Source organism: Haematobia irritans, chromosome 5, assembly GCF_050003625.1.
Source record: "Haematobia irritans isolate KBUSLIRL chromosome 5, ASM5000362v1, whole genome shotgun sequence".
NCBI classification, from domain to species: domain Eukaryota; kingdom Metazoa; phylum Arthropoda; class Insecta; order Diptera; family Muscidae; genus Haematobia; species Haematobia irritans.
Genome location: NC_134401.1, coordinates 172,636,584 through 172,656,450, shown reverse-complemented (window position 1 = coordinate 172,656,450; position 19,867 = coordinate 172,636,584). Strand labels below are relative to the sequence as shown.

The 19,867-nt window shown below is 34.9% G+C and overlaps 4 protein-coding genes and 1 long non-coding RNA gene across 5 annotated transcripts; 1 reads left to right on the top strand and 4 right to left on the bottom strand.

Moving 5' to 3' along the window:
- Positions 1 to 3,580: 3,580 nt before the first annotated feature.
- On the bottom strand, positions 3,581 to 4,591 carry LOC142241184 (uncharacterized). The gene is made up of 2 exons (XR_012723518.1): positions 4,072 to 4,591; positions 3,581 to 3,889 (listed from the first exon to the last, which is right to left on the bottom strand). It is a non-coding gene; the product is annotated as an uncharacterized LOC142241184 (long non-coding RNA).
- A 1,181-nt stretch (positions 4,592 to 5,772) lies between these two features.
- LOC142241182 (prenylated Rab acceptor protein 1) lies at positions 5,773 to 7,092 on the top strand. Its single transcript, XM_075312927.1, has 2 exons — positions 5,773 to 6,483; positions 6,552 to 7,092. The coding sequence occupies exons 1-2, from the start codon at positions 6,197 to 6,199 to the stop codon at positions 6,841 to 6,843; spliced, it is 579 nt and encodes a 192-aa protein (XP_075169042.1). The 5' UTR covers positions 5,773 to 6,196; the 3' UTR covers positions 6,844 to 7,092.
- A 2,055-nt stretch (positions 7,093 to 9,147) lies between these two features.
- OstDelta (oligosaccharide transferase delta subunit) lies at positions 9,148 to 11,878 on the bottom strand. Its single transcript, XM_075312926.1, has 5 exons — positions 11,719 to 11,878; positions 11,307 to 11,551; positions 10,209 to 11,249; positions 9,895 to 10,147; positions 9,148 to 9,838 (listed from the first exon to the last, which is right to left on the bottom strand). Exons 1-5 carry the CDS (start codon positions 11,729 to 11,731, stop codon positions 9,453 to 9,455), a joined length of 1,938 nt encoding a protein of 645 aa, XP_075169041.1. The 5' UTR covers positions 11,732 to 11,878; the 3' UTR covers positions 9,148 to 9,452.
- A 1,654-nt stretch (positions 11,879 to 13,532) lies between these two features.
- LOC142239176 (uncharacterized) lies at positions 13,533 to 14,740 on the bottom strand. The gene is made up of 2 exons (XM_075310942.1): positions 14,209 to 14,740; positions 13,533 to 14,148 (listed from the first exon to the last, which is right to left on the bottom strand). Exons 1-2 carry the CDS (start codon positions 14,282 to 14,284, stop codon positions 13,853 to 13,855), a joined length of 372 nt encoding a protein of 123 aa, XP_075167057.1. The 5' UTR covers positions 14,285 to 14,740; the 3' UTR covers positions 13,533 to 13,852.
- A 1,531-nt stretch (positions 14,741 to 16,271) lies between these two features.
- On the bottom strand, positions 16,272 to 19,216 carry LOC142240428 (uncharacterized). The gene is made up of 3 exons (XM_075312137.1): positions 18,760 to 19,216; positions 17,892 to 18,097; positions 16,272 to 17,830 (listed from the first exon to the last, which is right to left on the bottom strand). Exons 1-3 carry the CDS (start codon positions 19,110 to 19,112, stop codon positions 16,389 to 16,391), a joined length of 2,001 nt encoding a protein of 666 aa, XP_075168252.1. The 5' UTR covers positions 19,113 to 19,216; the 3' UTR covers positions 16,272 to 16,388.
- Between the last annotated feature and the right edge of the window lie 651 nt (positions 19,217 to 19,867).

Here is a 19,867-nt window from a genome sequence, read left to right as displayed (position 1 = left end):
CAAAACAGATCTGAATTTCTTAACAATTTTAAATTTCACCGCAAAGGCATTCGTGCTTTTCTGAGCTCCATTTTTTTCTTTCAAACTACGAAATTTCATGGAAATTTGACGACAATGTAAAAGAAATTGAAGTTTTTACATTCTTCATCGGCTTTAAAGGGAACATTCAGTCTTCTATTAAAATTCACGGAGAACCGTAAAATTAAGACAATGAGCAATCTTGAATTTCAATAATTGTGTAGATAATCTGTAAGTTATCTTTTTCGAGTTAGCCGCCATTTTTCACTATTATTTTTCTCTAATTATAAAGAAAATAAACCTTATGAAAATTTGCTTTGTGATATTCCCCATAAAGTTTTAATAAAATTTGCATCAGAGGTATAACTTTATACTGTTTCGAACTTAATACCCACCTTTATACTAAATAATAAACTATTTACAATATTTATTTCATTCTATTTATTTTTTTTTTTTTTTTTTTATACACTCCACCATAGGATGGGGGGTATATTAACTTTGTCATTCCGTTTGTAACACATCGAAATATTGCTCTAAGACCCCATAAAGTATATATATTCTGGGTCGTGGTGAAATTCTGAGTCAATCTGAGCATATCCGTCCGTCCGTCTGTTTAAATCACGCTAACTTCCGAACGAAACAAGCTATCGACTTGAAAATTGGCACAAGTAGTTGTTATTGATGTAGGTCGGATGGTATTGCAAATGGGCCATATCGGTCCACTTTTACGTATTGCCCCCGTATAAACGGACCCCCAAATTTGGCTTGCGAGTCCTCTAAGAGAAGCAAATTTCATCCGATCCGTCTGAAATTTGGTACATGGTGTTAGAATATGGTCTCTAACAACCATGCAAAAATTGGTCCACATCGGTCCTTAATTATATATAGCCCCCATATAAACCGATCCCCCGATTTGGCTTGCGAGGCCTCTAAGAGAAGCAAATTTCATCCGAACCGGCTGAAATTTGGTACATGGTGTTAGTATATGGTCTCTAACATCCATGCAAAAATTGGTCCACATCGGTCCATAATTATATATAGCCCCCATATAAACCGATCACCAGATTTGACCTCCGGAGCCTCTTGGAAGACCAAAATTCATCTGATTCAGTTGAAATTTGGTACGTGGTGTTAATATATGGCCTCAAACTCCCATGCATAAATTGGTCGGTATCGGTCCATAATTATATATAGGCCCCATATAAACCGATCCCCAGATTTGACCTCCAGAGCCCGTTGGAAGAGCAAAATTCTTCCCATTCGGTTGAAATTTGGTACGTGATATTAGTGTATGGTATCCAACAACCATGCAGGAATTGGTTCCTATTAGTCCATAATTATATATAGTTCCCATATAAACCGATCCCCAGATTTGACCTCCGGTGCCTTTTGGAGAAGCAAAATTCATCCGATCTGCTTGAAATTTGGTACGTGGTGATAGTATATGATATTTAACAACCGTACCAAAAGTGGTCCATATCAGTCCATAATCATATATAGCCCCATATAAACCAATCCCGAGATTTGGCTTTGGAGCCTCTTGGAGGAGCCAATGTACCAAGCCAAATCATCCGAGTGAGTTGAAAATTGGTACATTGTGCTAGTATATGGTCGTTAGCAACCATGCCTAACTAGGTCCATATCGGTCTATAGTTATATATCCCTCAGATAAATCGATTTCCAATCACACAAAAATTGGTCCATATCAAGTTCATAATTGTATATAGCCCCCATATAAGCGACCCCCATATTTCAATTCTGGCTCTCTACGTACCGTGCAAAAAGTCCATATCGATTTGTAATTATTTGTAGACTTAACTATACATAACTTTTTTGTTTAATATATACCACGTATGGACTAACTCACAATTTAAAAAACGATGTTAAGAAGTTTTAAGATACCAAAACCCAAGTAATTCGATTGTGGATGACAGTCTTTCGTAGAAGTTTCTACGCAATCCATGGTGGAGGGTACATAAGATTCGGCCTGGCCGAACTTACGGCCGTATATAGTTGTTTTTCATTGACTCCTAAAAATGAATAAATTACAATTTACGGCCATTTTCATTTAGCTTCGTTAGAATTTAACTTTCAGTTAACAGAAAGAAAAATTTAAACTGAAAAAATTGTCGACAGTTAAGTTGTTAACTGGCGTATGTTATATTTAGGCAACATTTTAAAGTTCTTTAGCTAACGGAGCTTCATGAAAATGGTGGTATAATTATAACAATGCGAGAACATATGTATGTATGTATGTATTTATTAAGTACAAATATGGATATAAAGAAATATGTATAATAAATAAAATGCTAATATAATGAAAGAAACATGGCAAAAAAGTTTAGGTTTCAATTTGTTAAAAACGATCCTAAAAAGATATAAATATATTTCATCCGAAGAAAATTAACAAGTATATACGGCTTTAAGTTCGGCCAGGCCGAATCTTATGTACCCTCCACCATGGATTGCATAGAAACTTCAGCAAAGAATGTCATCCACAATATAAAATTTTGACAAATTTTATTTCTTTTTTGATAAAATTTTCTGTAGAAATAATATTTTGAAAAAACTTTCAATAATTTTTTTTGACAAAATAAAATAAAATTTTGAGAAAAGATACAAAACTTTGAGAGAATTTTTTATAGAAAATTTTGAGAAAAAATTTTAAAGCAATAAAATTTCGAAAAAGTTTTCTATAGAAATAAAATGTTGACAAAATTTTCTATAGAAATAAAAATTTTGCACAACTTTCTATAGTAATAAAATTTTGAGGAGTTTCTATAGAAATAAAATTTTGATAAAATTTTCTATAGAAATAAAATTTCGACTTTCTATAAAAATAAAATTTTGACAAAATATTCTATAGAAATTACATTTTGACAAAATTTTCTATAGTAATAAAATGTTGACAATATTTTCTATAGAAATAAAGTTTTGATAGATTATTTTTGGCGATATGGACCAATTTTTGTATGGCTGTTAGCGGCCATATACCAACGCAATGTACCAAATTTCGAACGAATCGGATGAATTTTGCTCCTCCAAGAGGTTCCGGAAGTGAAATCTGGGGATCGGTTTATATGGGGGCTATATGTAATTATGGACCGATATCGACCAATTTGGGCATGGTTGTTAGAGACCTTATACTTTCACCACGAACCGGATCGGGCGAATTTTGCTCCTCCAAGAGGCTCTGCAAGCCAAATCTGGTGGTCCGTTTATATGGGGGCTATACGTAAAAGTGGTCCGATATGCAATTTTCAATACCATCCGACGTACATCAATAACAACTACTTGTGCCAAGTTTCAAGTCGATAGCTTGTTTCGTTCGGAAGTTAGCGTGATATCAACAAACGGACCGACGGACATGCTTAGATCGACTCAGTATTTCACCACGACCCAGAATATATATACTTTATGGGGTCTTAGAGCAATATTTCGATGTGTTACAAACGGAATGACAAAGTTAATATACCCCCATCCTATGATGGAGGGAATAATAATGTACAACTTTAAACATAAGATCGATCCTTATAAATAATTTAAAATTAAACAAAGGCCATTAAAAAAGATTTATAATTTCTCACTTATTCAGGTTTTCACATGATTCGAATAAACACACTGAAAAAAATATTGTATTGAGGGCAAAGATTTTTTGTGTTTTCCCTTGTCCAACAATGGATAAACATTTAATGAAGTTGTTTTGACCTTACAGTTAAGTGATTCGACTTCTTTACAGGAAAGAACATCTTGTTGGACTATGGCCAATAGGCAAAAGTGCGAAAATGCAAATTGCGGGAATTTTCAGCACTGCCGACAAATGAGAGTGCTGCGATTGCCCTGTTTTCTCCTTTGATTTCTTTTCAGCCCGCTGAAATTATAGCATTTTTTTAGGTTGCTGGCAACATTTTAAAAATGTGCATTCTGTACTGACAAAAATTAAGGCAAATCAATTTTTTCAGAAAAGAAAACACCATAAGTGTCTCATACATTTAAAAATCTTTGCAGTTTTGTAACTTTTAACGATAAATGATAAATGTTAATAGTTGATACCATAGCCATGCTGTTTGATACGGGGATCGTGATCGCGTTGAATAATCCATGCAGACGGATTTCTCGGGATTGTTATGGCAATATTATATGAGGCAAATGTTTTTGAAGACTCGGGTCAATAACTTGTCCAGAAAATGACCTCCAGACCATAATATTGCCCCCTCCATGATTGATGAAACTTTTGGATGGATTGAATTAAAATTGCGACCTCGCCTTTGATTACACATTTTGTTCACAGACATTGCTAGATCGACTCAGTGGCCGAATCGTCTCCTTCGAATATTACACATTCCACGAGAGTAAAGGTGAGTACTAAGTTCGAGTTTAGCCGCTAAAGTGAAAACTAAATCAGCAAAAAAAGCATAAATTTATACATAGAGCCCAAAGCAAATTTTCACAAAGTTTGTATTCCTTAAAATGGATTATTAAAGGAAAGTAATCGTGACAAAACGACGGATTTAGCGGCTAAACTCGAACTTAATACCCACTTAACGCAAAATCCAAACAAATTAGTATTTGTTTATTTACTTTTTACCATTTATCCATGTTCGTTTCTTCTTCTTTTCTGTATGTGACATTCACTTGAGATGTGTTCTTTCCGAGTATTACTTTAGTTGCCAACTCATATTTTGACAACTACAAAATTCGCATGTCATGGTGACTCTGGTGCGACTTGCACTGATAGATGTTCTGGATAGAACACCAGTGCAACGATTGCCATACAAAAGTTGTAATCAGTGCAAAAAGAAAACAGCCCTTATGTTGAAAATTATATTTACCCTCAAACTGAAAAGTTGTTGCATTTGAAAAACGCTCATCCTGTGTTTATTGGGATATTTTTGGTGCTTTTTGGCCTTGGAGAGTTGGCAACACTGGTCAAAAGGCACAAAGAGTTAAGAAAATTTATATCAGTCAAGTCGAGTTGTCATAATATATTTTATCAAATACGACATTTCTTATATATCATTATTTTGCAACGATATCTAACGAATAGCGAGTGTTTTGTAAAAAAAATAAACGAAGAAATCAAATACGTACGTGTCTTCAAGCATCCACGGTGACATCACACATCAAAACAAAGAATCATCATTCTTAGGTTTCCAGCATCCAGACTACACAATGGAAGAAACAAAAATTGACGTGTCCGGCGATATGAATGTCCCAAAAACTGAGCCCAAATCTCAATTTGACTTTAGCAACTTTACACAATTTCAGAAAATACCCAGTCCCTTGGAGCTGATACAACTGACACGCAAATACATTCGACCATGGTCTGAATTTTTGAATATTACACATTCCACGAGAGTAAAGGTGAGTACTAAGTTCGAGTTTAGCCGCTAAAGTGAAAACTAAATCAGCAAAAAAAGCATAAATTTATACATAGAGCCCAAAGCAAATTTTCACAAAGTTTGTATTCCTTAAAATGGATTATTAAAGGAAAGTAATCGTGACAAAACGACGGATTTAGCGGCTAAACTCGAACTTAATACCCACTTAACGCAAAATCCAAACAAATTAGTATTTGTTTATTTACTTTTTACCATTTATCCATGTTCGTTTCTTCTTCTTTTCTGTATGTGACATTCACTTGAGATGTGTTCTTTCCGAGTATTACTTTAGTTGCCAACTCATATTTTGACAACTACAAAATTCGCATGTCATGGTGACTCTGGTGCGACTTGCACTGATAGATGTTCTGGATAGAACACCAGTGCAACGATTGCCATACAAAAGTTGTAATCAGTGCAAAAAGAAAACAGCCCTTATGTTGAAAATTATATTTACCCTCAAACTGAAAAGTTGTTGCATTTGAAAAACGCTCATCCTGTGTTTATTGGGATATTTTTGGTGCTTTTTGGCCTTGGAGAGTTGGCAACACTGGTCAAAAGGCACAAAGAGTTAAGAAAATTTATATCAGTCAAGTCGAGTTGTCATAATATATTTTATCAAATACGACATTTCTTATATATCATTATTTTGCAACGATATCTAACGAATAGCGAGTGTTTTGTAAAAAAAATAAACGAAGAAATCAAATACGTACGTGTCTTCAAGCATCCACGGTGACATCACACATCAAAACAAAGAATCATCATTCTTAGGTTTCCAGCATCCAGACTACACAATGGAAGAAACAAAAATTGACGTGTCCGGCGATATGAATGTCCCAAAAACTGAGCCCAAATCTCAATTTGACTTTAGCAACTTTACACAATTTCAGAAAATACCCAGTCCCTTGGAGCTGATACAACTGACACGCAAATACATTCGACCATGGTCTGAATTTTTGAAAACTGACAATTTTAAAACTGCTGCAAGCATGCCACGTTTAACAAGTCGTTTTGTACGCAATTTGGATTACTTTAAAAGCAATTACATCTTTGTTTTCATTGTCTTGATGATATATTGCCTGTAAGTAAAATGCCTGAGAGTGTCATAGCTCTAGAGAATCCTTATGACGAAAATATTTTCCATTCTAGCATCACTTCACCATTGATCTTGATAGTAATAGCTGGTGTGGCCTATGCTAGTCATAAGGTGAAAAAGGCCGAGTCTCCCGTAAGCATATTTGGTCACCAGTTGTCAACAGCCCATCAAATTATGGCTCTAAATGTGGCATCGGTGCCCATACTCTTTTTAGTCGGTGCCGGCGCTGCTTTATTCTGGACTCTGGGTGCATCATGCTTTGTCATCTCGTTGCATGCAATTTTCTATAATATTGATGGTATAGTTACCGAGGACACTGAGGGCTTCCTAGCTGAAGTAGTGTAATCTCAACACCATTTTATATGGAATGGCGATTCCGAGAAAACTCCAGTGTATTCTCTTTTGGGAGGAATGAAAACGCCCAATATTTAATTGATGACTTCCAGAACTGGTTCAATGTATCTAACTAAAATTGGTTTACATTGTATTTAAACATGAGGCCTTATTGAATATTTCACTTATTTAGTTGTAATATTTTATGAATTTACACACATTGAAAATATATTTTATAAAGTTATTTAATCAAACTACAAACTATTTCAATCATACAATACATCATATAAACACAGAGAAAGTTGCCTGTCCACTGTTCCTTATTAAAACCCCAAGTCAGCTTTTAGGTGTTCTTCAATAAAACGGAATGCTTTAAAGAAATACGGCTACAAAAAAATGTTAACTACAGAATGTACCGGATTTTTATAGATTTTTTGTTTGTTAGCTTGTTTGTGACAAATCCTGAATATTGCATCAGCTACCTAAAATTGGGTATTAGAGGGTTAAAGATACTTTAAGACATATGTATCCCGCTTTTTAGTATGTTATCATTCATTTAAGGTGAGTACTAAGTTCGAGTTTAGTCGCTAAAGTGAAAACTTAATCAGTAAAAAGGCATACAAATATGCATATTTGTTGTAAATTTTATTATAACTTGATGGGGAATAGCACAAAGCAAATTTTCCCAAAGTTTGTATTCCATAAATGCATTATTAAAGAAAAGTAATCGTGAAAATGACGGCTAAACTCGAACTTAATACCAACCTTAATAATTTGTTATCTGTGCGAATTTCGGAGTTCATTTATGGAACCAATTAAAGGAAACCAGCACTCTAAAAAGGCTATGGGGTCTTCCTTATATGGTTTAATAAAGGGTGATTCTTTTGAGGTTAGGATTTTCATGCATTAGTATTTGACAGATCACGTGGGATTTCAGACATGGTGTCAAAGAGAAAGATGCTCAGTATGCTTTGACATTTCATCATGAATAGACTTACTAACGAGCAACGCTTGCAAATCATTGAATTTTATTACCAAAATCAGTGGCAGAAAATCCGCTTTTTTATCGACAAATTTTGTTCAGCGATGAGGCTCATTTCTGGTTGAATGGCTACGTAAATAAGCAAAATTGCCGCATTTGGAGTGAAGAGCAACCAGAAGCCGTTCAAGAACTGCCCATGCATCCCGAAAAATGCACTGTTTGGTGTGGTTTGTACGCTGGTGGAATCATTGGACCGTATTTTTTCAAAGATGCTGTTGGACGCAACGTTACGGTGAATGGCGATCGCTATCGTTCGATGCTAACAAACTTTTTGTTGCCAAAAATGGAAGAACTGAACTTGGTTGACATGTGGTTTCAACAAGATGGCGCTACATGCCACACAGCTCGCGATTCTATGGCCATTTTGAGGGAAAACTTCGGAGAACAATTCATCTCAAGAAATGGACCGGTAAGTTGGCCACCAAGATCATGCGATTTGACGCCTTTAGACTATTTTTTGTGGGGCTACGTCAAGTCTAAAGTCTACAGAAATAAGCCAGCAACTATTCCAGCTTTGGAAGACAACATTTCCGAAGAAATTCGGGCTATTCCGGCCGAAATGCTCGAAAAAGTTGCCCAAAATTGGACTTTCCGAATGGACCACCTAAGACGCAGCCGCGGTCAACATTTAAATGAAATTATCTTCAAAAAGTAAATGTCATGGACCAATCTAACGTTTCAAATAAAGAACCGATGAGATTTTGCAAATTTTATGCGTTTTTTTTTAAAAAAAAGTTATCAAGCTCTTAACAAATCACCCTTTATATAATAAATTATAATAAAGAATTTTTGAGTTTTAAATCGCAAATTTGCATTGGCATGAACATGAGATAATCAAACCGGACAGTCAATCAAACACAACAACACCATCTCACTTACCAGAGAGTACAACCCGCTTAGTCATCAAAATGTTGAGGGGTCTCATTCTTGCACCCGATTTGTGATAAGATATAGACAGATGATAGACATTCACTCCAACTACAGATAATGAATTTCTCTTTTATCAATAAGGAAAAATTAAGAATAATTTGATTTTGGGCTATTAAAATACGTGAATAGATTTGTTATTTATTGAATATCCCATAATCTGATATTAAAAAAATGCTGGTAGTGTTTGTTATTTTAACAATAAATAAAACAAAATGTAAACTCGTCATGGATCGAATTATCTGATATTTTTTGTAGTTTTTCTTCTACATGACGTGACACTAGACTTCAAACGAATGAAAACATTCAACCAAATCTAACTACTATTATTAAAAACAAAATCCGGGTAATTTTAAAAATATTGTTTTTATTGTTTATTGCATTACTCCATCCTTAGGCGATAAAAAAAAATCGCTGAAATCATAATTTTGTGCAAAACACATTTTCTTTTGCTTACAAAACTGGAACACATTGAAACTTCTTGATGTACAAGAAAACTATAAATTAATGTACATTTCCATATGAAACGCCATAGCTCTGCATCTGCAGTTAAAATCATTGTGACAGGCAGGGAGTAGCATACAAACAATAATAGAAAATTCTTCAGTTCACTAGAAATTAGACACGAGATATTAGAATGTAATGCCTTAGTTTATGATGACATTGGTGCCGATGTAGGATTCTTAGCTATGCGTTGCGCGTATATACGACGTAGTAGACGGTTACCGCAAAGGAATGTGAATATTGCTATGGGTATAAGACAGCGCAGTGTCTGGAACATATCCATTTTCAACCAAAATACTGCGAATAACACCAAAATTCCACCGAAACCAAGATGGAAACCAATGGTACTGGGATGGAATGAAAAGTTTCCAATATTAATACCTAATTTTGACCAGAAGATCAATAGCAACACCAATGGCGTCAAACACAAGCCTGTGAATACATCAGAGACTATACGTGATGGACGCTTGTCTGGTATACGGAATTGATGTTCGATTTCTGGCAAAGGGGAACGTATGACTTGTTTCTTTTCATCTGTAAGGGAATAAAACTATAATTTTTCCTAATGAACTGAAAGTTTATCGACATACCTGCTTTAGGAGAAACTGGGAACTTCAACTCTATATCGGCTACTAGCCATTGGAAGGAATTCGAAAGCGAAGCATCTCCAACTATCAGATACATTTGATACACTCCCGATACATAGTTAAAATCGCCAGCTCTAGCTCCTATATCCATATCAAATTTATAGGCTTTGGAATGGTCCTGTTCAGCGATATAGATTATTTCCTTATCTTCCTTTTCATTGTAGAAGCGAACAAAAGCTTGGTGAACAGATATAGGCTAAAGGGGAAGAGTATTATGAATACAAATTTAAGATTGTCTATTTGATTTGGGAACTCGCCTTTGTAGCTTGGCTTTCATCGACTAGAGTAGTTTTTAGAATGACTTTCTGTGTACTGTCAGCAGACAATTGATCTTTCAGTTTTTGAGGATATGCAACGGGCTGTTTTTTAATGGCCGAACTGGCATCCAATTCACCAACTCCGACTTCCAATTGTTGAACCTTCACTTTACCCAATACTTTGAAATTCAACTTTTGTGTATAAGTTGAGTCAGCGGATATTTCCACTACGTATGAAGCTCTGGTTGGTTTCTGAGGCGATAGATCGGCAACATATGTCGTCTTGTCAGATGACTTGGAGGTAAAAGCAATCTTATCAGCCAAAACGCTATTGTCCTTTTTCACAACAATTTTGCCAACAATGCTCTGAGGAGTTGGACTCAGTGGTTTTCCTAAGAGATCTACAACAGCAATTGTAAGTTTGGGAGACTCGGCAGATAGTTGCCCATTGCCAATCAATTGTATGCAAATGGGAGCAATTTTGCTGGATGCTGACGACAATGTTTTCAAAGCTTCAATTAGAACATGAGCTCCCTTAGCAGTCTGCACTGATCGGCGTGATAAGAAATAGTTGGCAAACTTTACAGCCTGTGCACCATCAATGGGCAAAGAGCTACCAAACATTTTTGATGTTTTGAATGCTCCATTTATGATAAGCGATGTAATGGTCAAACCACCTTCAAATTGTAAAAGTTTGCCATCGACTTCGTCAGCTTGAACAACAGCATCCTCGATTCTGTCGGCGATAAATGAGCCGGAGGGACCAAGTTCAGTTGCAACATTGAAAGCATAACCCAAATTGGTTAATGTGTCATCCTTTTTCAGAATATCCTGTAGATTTTTAACAATCTTAGCCTTTGTAGATTCATCAATCTCCACACCCAAATATTTATGTGTGGCCACGCGATAGAAAATCTCTTGGGCAGAATTGGCTGCAGTTTTGAATGCGGCATAGATCTTTGATAGCTGCTGTTCGGGTAGCTTTTCAGTACACTTAAGGTTTTTGGAAATACCCACAAGATATAAATCTTTCTCAAATTCCTAAAAACAACAAAACTATTAATTATTGTATTCAGTGCATACTAATAGAAAACTTACATTTAGTTTCGACTCCTGATGGAATTTACTCAATTTCTGACATAAATCTTTCTTCTCCTCCGACTTTGTGGGTTCTATGTTCAGTGTGGCATAGTATATGGATTGCAAGTCATTCGAAGAGAAGGCAGAAGAAAATACCGCTTGAAAACGCTGTAGATCCGCTGTGGACAAATGACTGTCTACAGTGCGTGCTGCCCACGATGTGGAGGTGATGCTCAGTACGATGGTCACCACAAGTGACAAAGCTAAGAAATTGATAACAAAAATATTACAACAAAAATGCCGTGAATTGAAAGGTGTGACGGAATATTTTCCTTCAGACGCCGACAAAAAAACCGGCATCGTGATAAAATTTTCAAGCCGGCTTCCATGGGTTTCTATATGGCCGCGACAGGAATACTTGGATATTTACCTAATTTATTCATTTTTATTGGCTTGCAATAATTTGAGAGATATTATCGAGTCCAGTACACAACTAAATTATGAAAAAATATGGGCAATATGATTGATTATACTCAGCCACAGTAAAAATCTTCTGGTCTTTTTGACAGACACGTCAGCGACGCAATGTAGTGCCACCTGGTGGAAACTGTGAAATCTCACGGGAAATTCGATTTTTAAAATTCGAATGTCTTGAAAGAGTGAGACAAAGTTATACAAATTAGTTTGATGCGGGAGAATAATAGTGATAATTATTTATTGCTCTTATTTTGAGCATGATATTTATAATAATAAAACAGCATTTGGAAATGTTGAATATTGAAAGTGCTACCGGTAAAGATGTGGCAACTCTATGAGGTTTGTTCAGTTGTATTACGATGTATGGGGATAATTAGTGCTGGTAACGTGTTGTAACGCATACAGGTCAACTTATACGAACATGACATTTCATGATATAACTATTGAAGGTATTAAGGAAACAAATACTTGTCCACTTAACAGATAGAAATGTTTTAGTTAGATTAAGAGAAACACAAAATTATCGTTGCAAGACGATATCCGTTAAACAGACTAAACACAAATTCTGGTGAGTTTTCCATAGTCATCTTTTGCACGTACTTCTGTATTGGATCTCAAGACAATTATGCCAATGAAACAAGTGGCGCGCATCTAAGGGTATGGTCACACTAGAAAAGTAGATGATCAAAATGAGTGTCAAACTTTTTCCAGGACCATTTTTGAAATATCTTAATACCGGTTTTGGAAGATAATTCTATCGTGATGTTGTATACCAAATATGAGCTAATATCGCTGGTTTAACTGCGGCGAAGAATTCTTTTTTGATTTCTGTCAACTCTAGAAAACCTTCAGATTGGGTGCAATATAGTAATAATTTATATTGGAAATCGTAAAAAGGTTTTCATATTCTGGGGACTTTCATTTTTCTGGATGGCTTTCTAAGCTTGTGTCTAGGCCTACCAAACAGGTTTGGTATTGTTCAGTTTGTTTTGAGCAGGCTGAACGATTTAATCGTGCTCGAAGATCACCTTTTCCAGAACAATTTAACCGTGCTGGAACATCACTTTTCTTCCCCACCTTGGCCCAATAGTTTAGTACAGTAAAGGTGTTGCACGAAAGGACACAAAAACCCACCAGCATTACATTACAAAGGCGTCAGACACTGCTTTGAAGTTGTCTAAAGGAGGCTCATGTCGGTCAAGAGCGAGAAAATACAGCTCTCGTTTTTCATGCTGAACATTTTGTGGAGGACATCATTCATGAGATGTTTTGAAAAGCCTACAACGCTAAATATTCCGTCCATCTCCAACCGGCGATAAGCAAACAAGAGGTCATGGTTTTTCTTTTATTAACCAAGACCCGGATGTGCAATATAAATTTGATACTAAATTATTTGTCTGTTTATCTGTTGTAAATTTGTGGACATAACTAAAATTATTTTCAATATGGATTGCAACATTCTGAATTTGATCAATGGCTGAACATTTCAAAAGTACTGATTTCCCCTATATTCTATTCCGTTTTCGCGGTTACTCTTTTTGAATCAATTTTAAAAGCCGAAATGTTCCAAACTTTAGTCACGACTCGTTGAACACCGTAGATAACTAGACTACGAACTACTGCTCATGACCAGCTCAGCATTTCCTTTCATATTCTTTCAGCCCGTTATATCAGGCTCACTTAGAAGAATCAGTCCACAGTGATACTAGAGTGGTGATCTTCTATCTTATAACTAAGTGCCGTCCAATTCCATGTTAAGAGACCTAATTTTAAATACCGTCTGCGAACGGCGTTACGGTGAAACCTCCTTTATAAGTTAGTTCTTACTTTATCCTCATTTTTATTATCCCATTTCATAGATGGGACAATTCAAAATGGGGCAATGTTTATATAGTGGATTTTTGATAGGTAATTGCTAAACATTAAATTTTATAATTAATTACAAAAATTTTCTATTTAATAGCACCAATTATATAGAATTGAAATATAAAATTGAAATATGTTTTTTTTTTCAAAAATATAATATATTAAAGATATACTTCAGTCATTTATAATCTCCCTACGACATGGAACAAAGCGATACACCTTTAGCCAAATTGTTCTGTATTTTCTTGCACTGGTCTTGTAATCGAATAACACTTCTTGAAATCTTTATCGCCTTTGTGATTCCACAAACTAATTGCTGTTGTGGCATATAAAGGATAACGATTTATACTAGCCTCTTTGACTTCGGCATCTTGGGCAGGTATATTCTTACAGAATTCATCAAAATATTCAGTAGTGGCCTCTTCATTCTTGTCATCGGTCGATTGTTGATTATTTCGTATATATTCATCATAAATTTCTTGCCAAAGAAATTGTTCGTAACGTCTGCTGCGGGTGGCTGGAACGGAAAACCCTAAATAAGGCTAAGGATTTTTCCTATTTAATTTTCATTACATACCAATTGGTTTTTTTAGTTTTGGCCTGGCATAATTTTCCCTGAATTCGGTTAAACCAACATCTCTGCGATCGCACATTGCTTTTTCGTTGCAATTTGGAATGTTTCTCGATATAAACTAATGGCGTTTTTTTTCTAAAATTGAAGTTTAAACTTAACAACGGGCCCCATTGCATATGTTGCTATGTTTACTAACTATTTAGGTATTGTATATCTGGTTCCCATAGTGTTTGGGGAAATTAGTTATGAGTGTGTCCAAATACTTTTTAGCATAGAAAAGCTTATGGAACATAATTTTGTATAATGGTCATAAACGTAAGCTTCGCATTCGTTCTTTATAGGATCTCGTAGCATTAAATACGGGGTATATAATAAGACGTATTTGTATATAACGCCCGTAGGAACTCGTCTTATACAGGCACTGACATAAAAAAATCGTTGCAGAATCTGAGTAGGAGTCAATTTTTTCCAAACCAAAATTTCAATTGAGGACATTTTGATGACATCCTATTATGTACATTTACAAACAATTGATTAGAAAATTTACACGAAAATTCAAAGTCGACTTTTGGTAATATTAAAATTCTACTAATCAACTTTTGATGTTGGCAAAAATCGACTAATTGCCTTTTGACATTGAAATAAATTGAGAAGGGGGATCAAAATTAACGGGGAGTAGGATACATTTTTTTTTTGAAAATTTCTCCTGCATACCTTGCAATGATTTTTGTGACTCATAAACGTGATATACATGACAGACGCTAAGTGCATGTTTAAATTAGCTAACCTCTTACAATTACCCAGTTTCCGTACACAGAAAAAATATCACCAAAATTTTAAAAATTAAATTAAAAAGTTGTTTGAAGTTGAAATTAAAAAGTTGTTTGAAGTTGAAAATTTTTTCAATTAATAAATTAATTGATACAATTAATCTTTTAATCAAGATAGAAACACGAAGTTAATGATTGAAAATTTTAAAATTTTTAATTAAAAAAATAAACAAATTAAAAATTAATTTTTTAATCAAATATTTTTTTAATGTCCAATTAAAAATGTGATTGATCCTATCATTGTCTGCCAACATTTTTTTAATTTGACAGCGCTTCTGAGAATCCCCACCACGTCGAAAACAACCGTATACGACATCCAAAACTCGTCGGAAAAGCGCCGTCACTATTGAGAAGTTACTACAAAAAAGTATCGCATGAGTGCAATTATTAGGTATCTTTTTCAATAAATTTAGAACGACGCCAATAAGAGCCCCTTCAAACAATCAGAAAAAATGCATTTTAAGATAGTTATAAAAGAATCATTGTGGTCAAGTAAAACACATTGTTTAGATGTTTATTAATTTGATTAAACATTTATAAATTCTTATAAATATAACATTTATACGACTAACACATCACATTTAACATATTTTTATGCATTAATAAAAGATTGATGTTGAGTTACAAGTTGCAAGTTACATGTTGTAGCGTCTATCAGCCAGTGCTTTTATTCCCAATGGAGGCAGCGTGTCTGTAAAATATCTGAAAAACAATCACTTTATTCCATTTGGAAAGTCAAAAATTGTTCACCAATATACCTTTTACAATTTTAAGCGAAATAACTATGTTGTCAGCACTTCATTATCGATTTTATTTAAATAAATTATAAGAAGCTAGTTGTGCTTCGTATTTCACAAAATATAAAATGGCTCTTGTAACAATAGTGATGGCAAAATACTTTCGTGTACATTTCATACTTTTTCATACGCTTCCCCCATCACAGTTGGCGATTGTTGGAGTGTCACTTACGAGTCTGTGGTAGCAATGATGATGAAATGGAACTTTGAAATGCTGGCAGGGTATTTTCGTGATTGATGACAAATGGTTCAATTAATTTGGTGATTGAATCAGAAAAAAATATGTGTACCGGTATAATTGCAACTTAGTTTATTACGAACATTTTTAGGATAATGGATTTTTCTAAAACTTCAATAAATCGAATGGTCGAAAAGTAGACTTTTTGATTGTGATTACAATCCCTACTACAACCTATTGTACAAAAATTTTAAACCAATATTATAAATTAATTTATAGATTTATTTTTTACATTCTTAATTCTAATATATTCTATTAAAAATACCCAGTTAATAGCTATGTTGTGCTAATTCCTCCAGATATTTAAATTTCTTTTTTCTATTCGTTAGTATTCGTATTTTGTTCATCTAGCGTTCGTTTGGGAGGATTGTCTTCTTCGACCAGCAGAAGAACATCTTTAGGTTTTAATATACAATAGTATACTAATATCGTTGCCACAAATAGTATGCCACTGTAGATGATGCCTTCGAAAATGAATCCAAACCACCATGATTCAAATTCCTCACGGGCATACCATATCATTGTCATGGTCAAATTCTCGGTCATTGTTAATAAAAAATATCCAATAAACCAAATACGTATATGCTTAAATCGTATGCGAAATTCAAGTAGGACATATATGTAGACATAGGCTAGAAGGAAATAAAATAATGTCCTATTGAGTTTGGCCTTGAATCGGGTCTCCAGAAACAGAGCCACCAACATTATGAGATAGTGCACTGCCATAATTATGAGGAATGCTTTGGGAAAGAAGACACAAAACGTGGATAGTGAAAGCATGCGCATGGTGACAAATGCTATCCAACCAAAAAAGGCTATGGTTTTTGCGGCAAAATCTTCTTGGTGTATGCCATTTACGACTTTCGTAGGACGCGGTAGGAAGAAATCCACCACATCTTTTGGTGTCATGGGTGTTTGGGGAGGCGTTGAGGATGATTGTTTTTGATTGGCCTCATCTATGCGCTTAGTTAGCATTTTTGGAGGTCGTGGCACATTTTCTTTAATATAAAGTTGAGCATTAACCAGAAGCATATCCTTGAATGTTTCCAATTGGGAAAAAGGGCGTGAACGTCGCTTATTGGCCTCGTTGCTGCTTTGCGTAGAAGTCTGAGTTCTCAAAAGCGGTTCATTGGGGGTATTCAAATTAAATCTTGTCGCTTTTGGAGGAGGCAGTGGGGCAGGACTATTTGGTATTTCATCAAATTCTTCTATGATTGTAGGACTTATAGACGATCTGAGTTCAATGGGCTTTAAATGGAAACTGTGACTAGTTTTAATTTTGTCATCGTCAGTCCTATTGCTGCGGCTTCTAGATTGTAACAAAGCAGTTTCGTCATTTGATTGTTCTCCCCCAGCTTCATTGTCCAATTCATCATAGCCATGTACCTGAACAGTATGGGTTATGGGCTCTGATACATTTTCCATACTATCATCATTAAAGCGATCGTCATTCATAGTTGGAGATTCACTTCCATTATGCTCATTTTGACGTGTGGAAAGACGTGCATTAAAATTTTCCATAATTTTATCAGATTCTGGAAACTTTGTTAATGATCTCTCTGATTCCCTTTGCTTGCGTAGACATTCTTCTTGTAGACTACGATTTTTTGCTATTAAATCTTGTTTTCTTTGTTTTTGTTTTGGTGTTGACCAAGGATAATGGCGACCCACTTCTTTTTGACTTTCAAAACGTTGGTAGGTGGTTGTTATTGAGGCCAAATCAATGGCTGAAAATACCAGGCTAATGGCTTGAACATTTGCTGGAATGCAGAAAAGGAGATGTGTCCACATTTTTTGGAGATACTTTACTTTACAACTTACTCGTTTGAAAGTTCCTGAAGAGATCTTGAGTGAGCATATGATACAATTGTAAAATTATTTGTGGTGCCGACTGACCATAGGCTTGTATCAGTCTGTACAGCTCAAATGTTGAACACTCTTCAGCTTTCTCCAAGCATCGCATGCGTTCTTCGTCATTGTCATCGTGGAACAAGGCTTCTATGGACCAGAATACACTTTTGGAAAACCTGTTTTTTTTGCGAAAAATGGGAAGGAAATAATTGAAACATTATGAATTACTTCTTAAAATGATTTTGACATTGTCATCGTGGAATGAGGCTTCTATGGACCAGAATACACTTTTGGAAAACCTTGTTTTTGCGAAAAATGGGAAGATGGAAATGTCATGAATCTAAGAATGATTTCAAATAATTTTGAAAGTAAAAAAACTGTATGATATACAATTCTGATGCACTGAAAGAAGAGTTTTCTTTTCTGAGGATCGAAATTTCTTTCGATGCAATTTTTTTTTCTAAAAAGGTGGGTATTAAGTTCGAGTTTAGCCGCCAAAACCGAAATTAAATCAGTAAAAACAGAATAAAATTGTATTTCTTTGATGCAAATTTTATTAAAACTTGATGGGGAATTTCCCAAAGCAACTTTCCACAAATTTTATATTCTTTTTAATGGATTATTAGAGAAAAGTAATCGTGGAAAAATGGCGATTTTAGCGGCTAAACTCGAACTTAATACACACATAAAGCCATACATTCAGCTTGAATTTCGTTTGTCTAAAATTTCGTTACGGAGGAAAGTATTTTTCGTTGGGTTTGTTTCCTTTGATATTTTGGAGCGATTTTCAATGTCCATGAGACAATCTTGGTTTTCTTACGCTCACGCATAAACTCACCGCTGAATAACGAAAAACGGAAAAAACACCATATGAACCAATTGTGTACAAACAAATTTCACTTGTGTACCCTCCCGTATCGGTTGCTCCCATTGGGCTTTTGAACTTAAAATTAAAATAAAACATAGGACAGGTGGTACTAAAATCAAACATAATGTTGCCCATCCAAAATCCGATTGTTGGGATTTAAAATGTTGATAGCTTACGGCACAATCACCGGTGATTTGTGCTATGTAGACCAGTAATTCGAGTACACTTGGGATGATATAGGACACATAGATACGAGTGCGTGATCGTATCGTATAGCCCAGGATATGATGTGGAGGACTACAGGCATGTTGTGATGGATCCATCCTTAGATTTAGTTGAGATTAAAGGCGAGTCACGTAGTTGCGAATTTTTCTATGAATTTGCCCATGTTACTTTTGTGAAATCTTTGAATGAACTAATTAATGGCCCATGGATATGAGTCAAACGCTTAAAGCAATTGCTTCTCTGCAATTTTCTCTCTCCAAAATGATAAGATAACATGAGTGCGAATGTAGTTGGTACTTTTTTGTTTGTTTATATTCATCAGCTTTGCGTAGTTTTGTTTGGTGTACACTACAGTTATCAAATGGAACACTGGAGTTATTTGTAACATAAAAACTATAAAACTAGAACGATTTTTTTTTATATATTTAATAACAAAACTTTAAAAATGATTTTCCACTTTTTTTCATTTTAGCCCAGAAGCTGTTCTCAAAGAATTTTGTTAATAACAGGTTGGCTGATAAGTCCCCGGTCTGACACATAGATAGCGTCGCTAGTATTAAATGCATATTATTTTTATATGGTACCAACCTTCAAATGATTCATGTCAAAATTTGACGTCTGTAAGTCAATTAGTTTGTGAGATAGAGCGTTTTTTGTGAAGCAACTTTTGTTATTGTGAAAAAAATGGAAAAAAAGGAATTTCGTGTTTTGATAAAATACTGTTTTCTGAAGGGGAAAAAATACGATGGAAGCATAAACTTGGCTTGATAATGAGTTTCCGAACTCTGCCCCAGGGAAATCAACAATAATTGATTGGTACGCAAAATTCAAGCGTGGTGAAATGAGCACAGAG

Excerpts from the sequence above, each read along its gene's own strand:
- LOC142241182 (XM_075312927.1), top strand. The coding sequence starts at position 6,197 with ATGGAAGAAACAAAAATTGACGTGTCCGGCGATATGAATGTCCCAAAA. Across the intron at positions 6,484-6,551 it reads GTCTTGATGATATATTGCCT|CATCACTTCACCATTGATCT; the intron begins GTAAGTAAAATG and ends TTTCCATTCTAG.
- OstDelta (XM_075312926.1), bottom strand. Across the intron at positions 10,148-10,208 it reads ATGAAAGCCAAGCTACAAAG|CCTATATCTGTTCACCAAGC; the intron begins GCGAGTTCCCAA and ends CTTCCCCTTTAG. Across the intron at positions 9,839-9,894 it reads CCCAGTTTCTCCTAAAGCAG|ATGAAAAGAAACAAGTCATA; the intron begins GTATGTCGATAA and ends ATTCCCTTACAG.
- LOC142239176 (XM_075310942.1), bottom strand. The coding sequence starts at position 14,284 with ATGTGCGATCGCAGAGATGTTGGTTTAACCGAATTCAGGGAAAATTAT. Across the intron at positions 14,149-14,208 it reads AAAACTAAAAAAACCAATTG|CCACCCGCAGCAGACGTTAC; the intron begins GTATGTAATGAA and ends TTTCCGTTCCAG.
- LOC142240428 (XM_075312137.1), bottom strand. The coding sequence starts at position 19,112 with ATGGATCCATCACAACATGCCTGTAGTCCTCCACATCATATCCTGGGC. Across the intron at positions 18,098-18,759 it reads CCGTTTTTCGTTATTCAGCG|GTTTTCCAAAAGTGTATTCT; the intron begins GTGAGTTTATGC and ends CAAAAAAAACAG. Across the intron at positions 17,831-17,891 it reads CTTCAGGAACTTTCAAACGA|CAAATGTTCAAGCCATTAGC; the intron begins GTAAGTTGTAAA and ends TCTGCATTCCAG.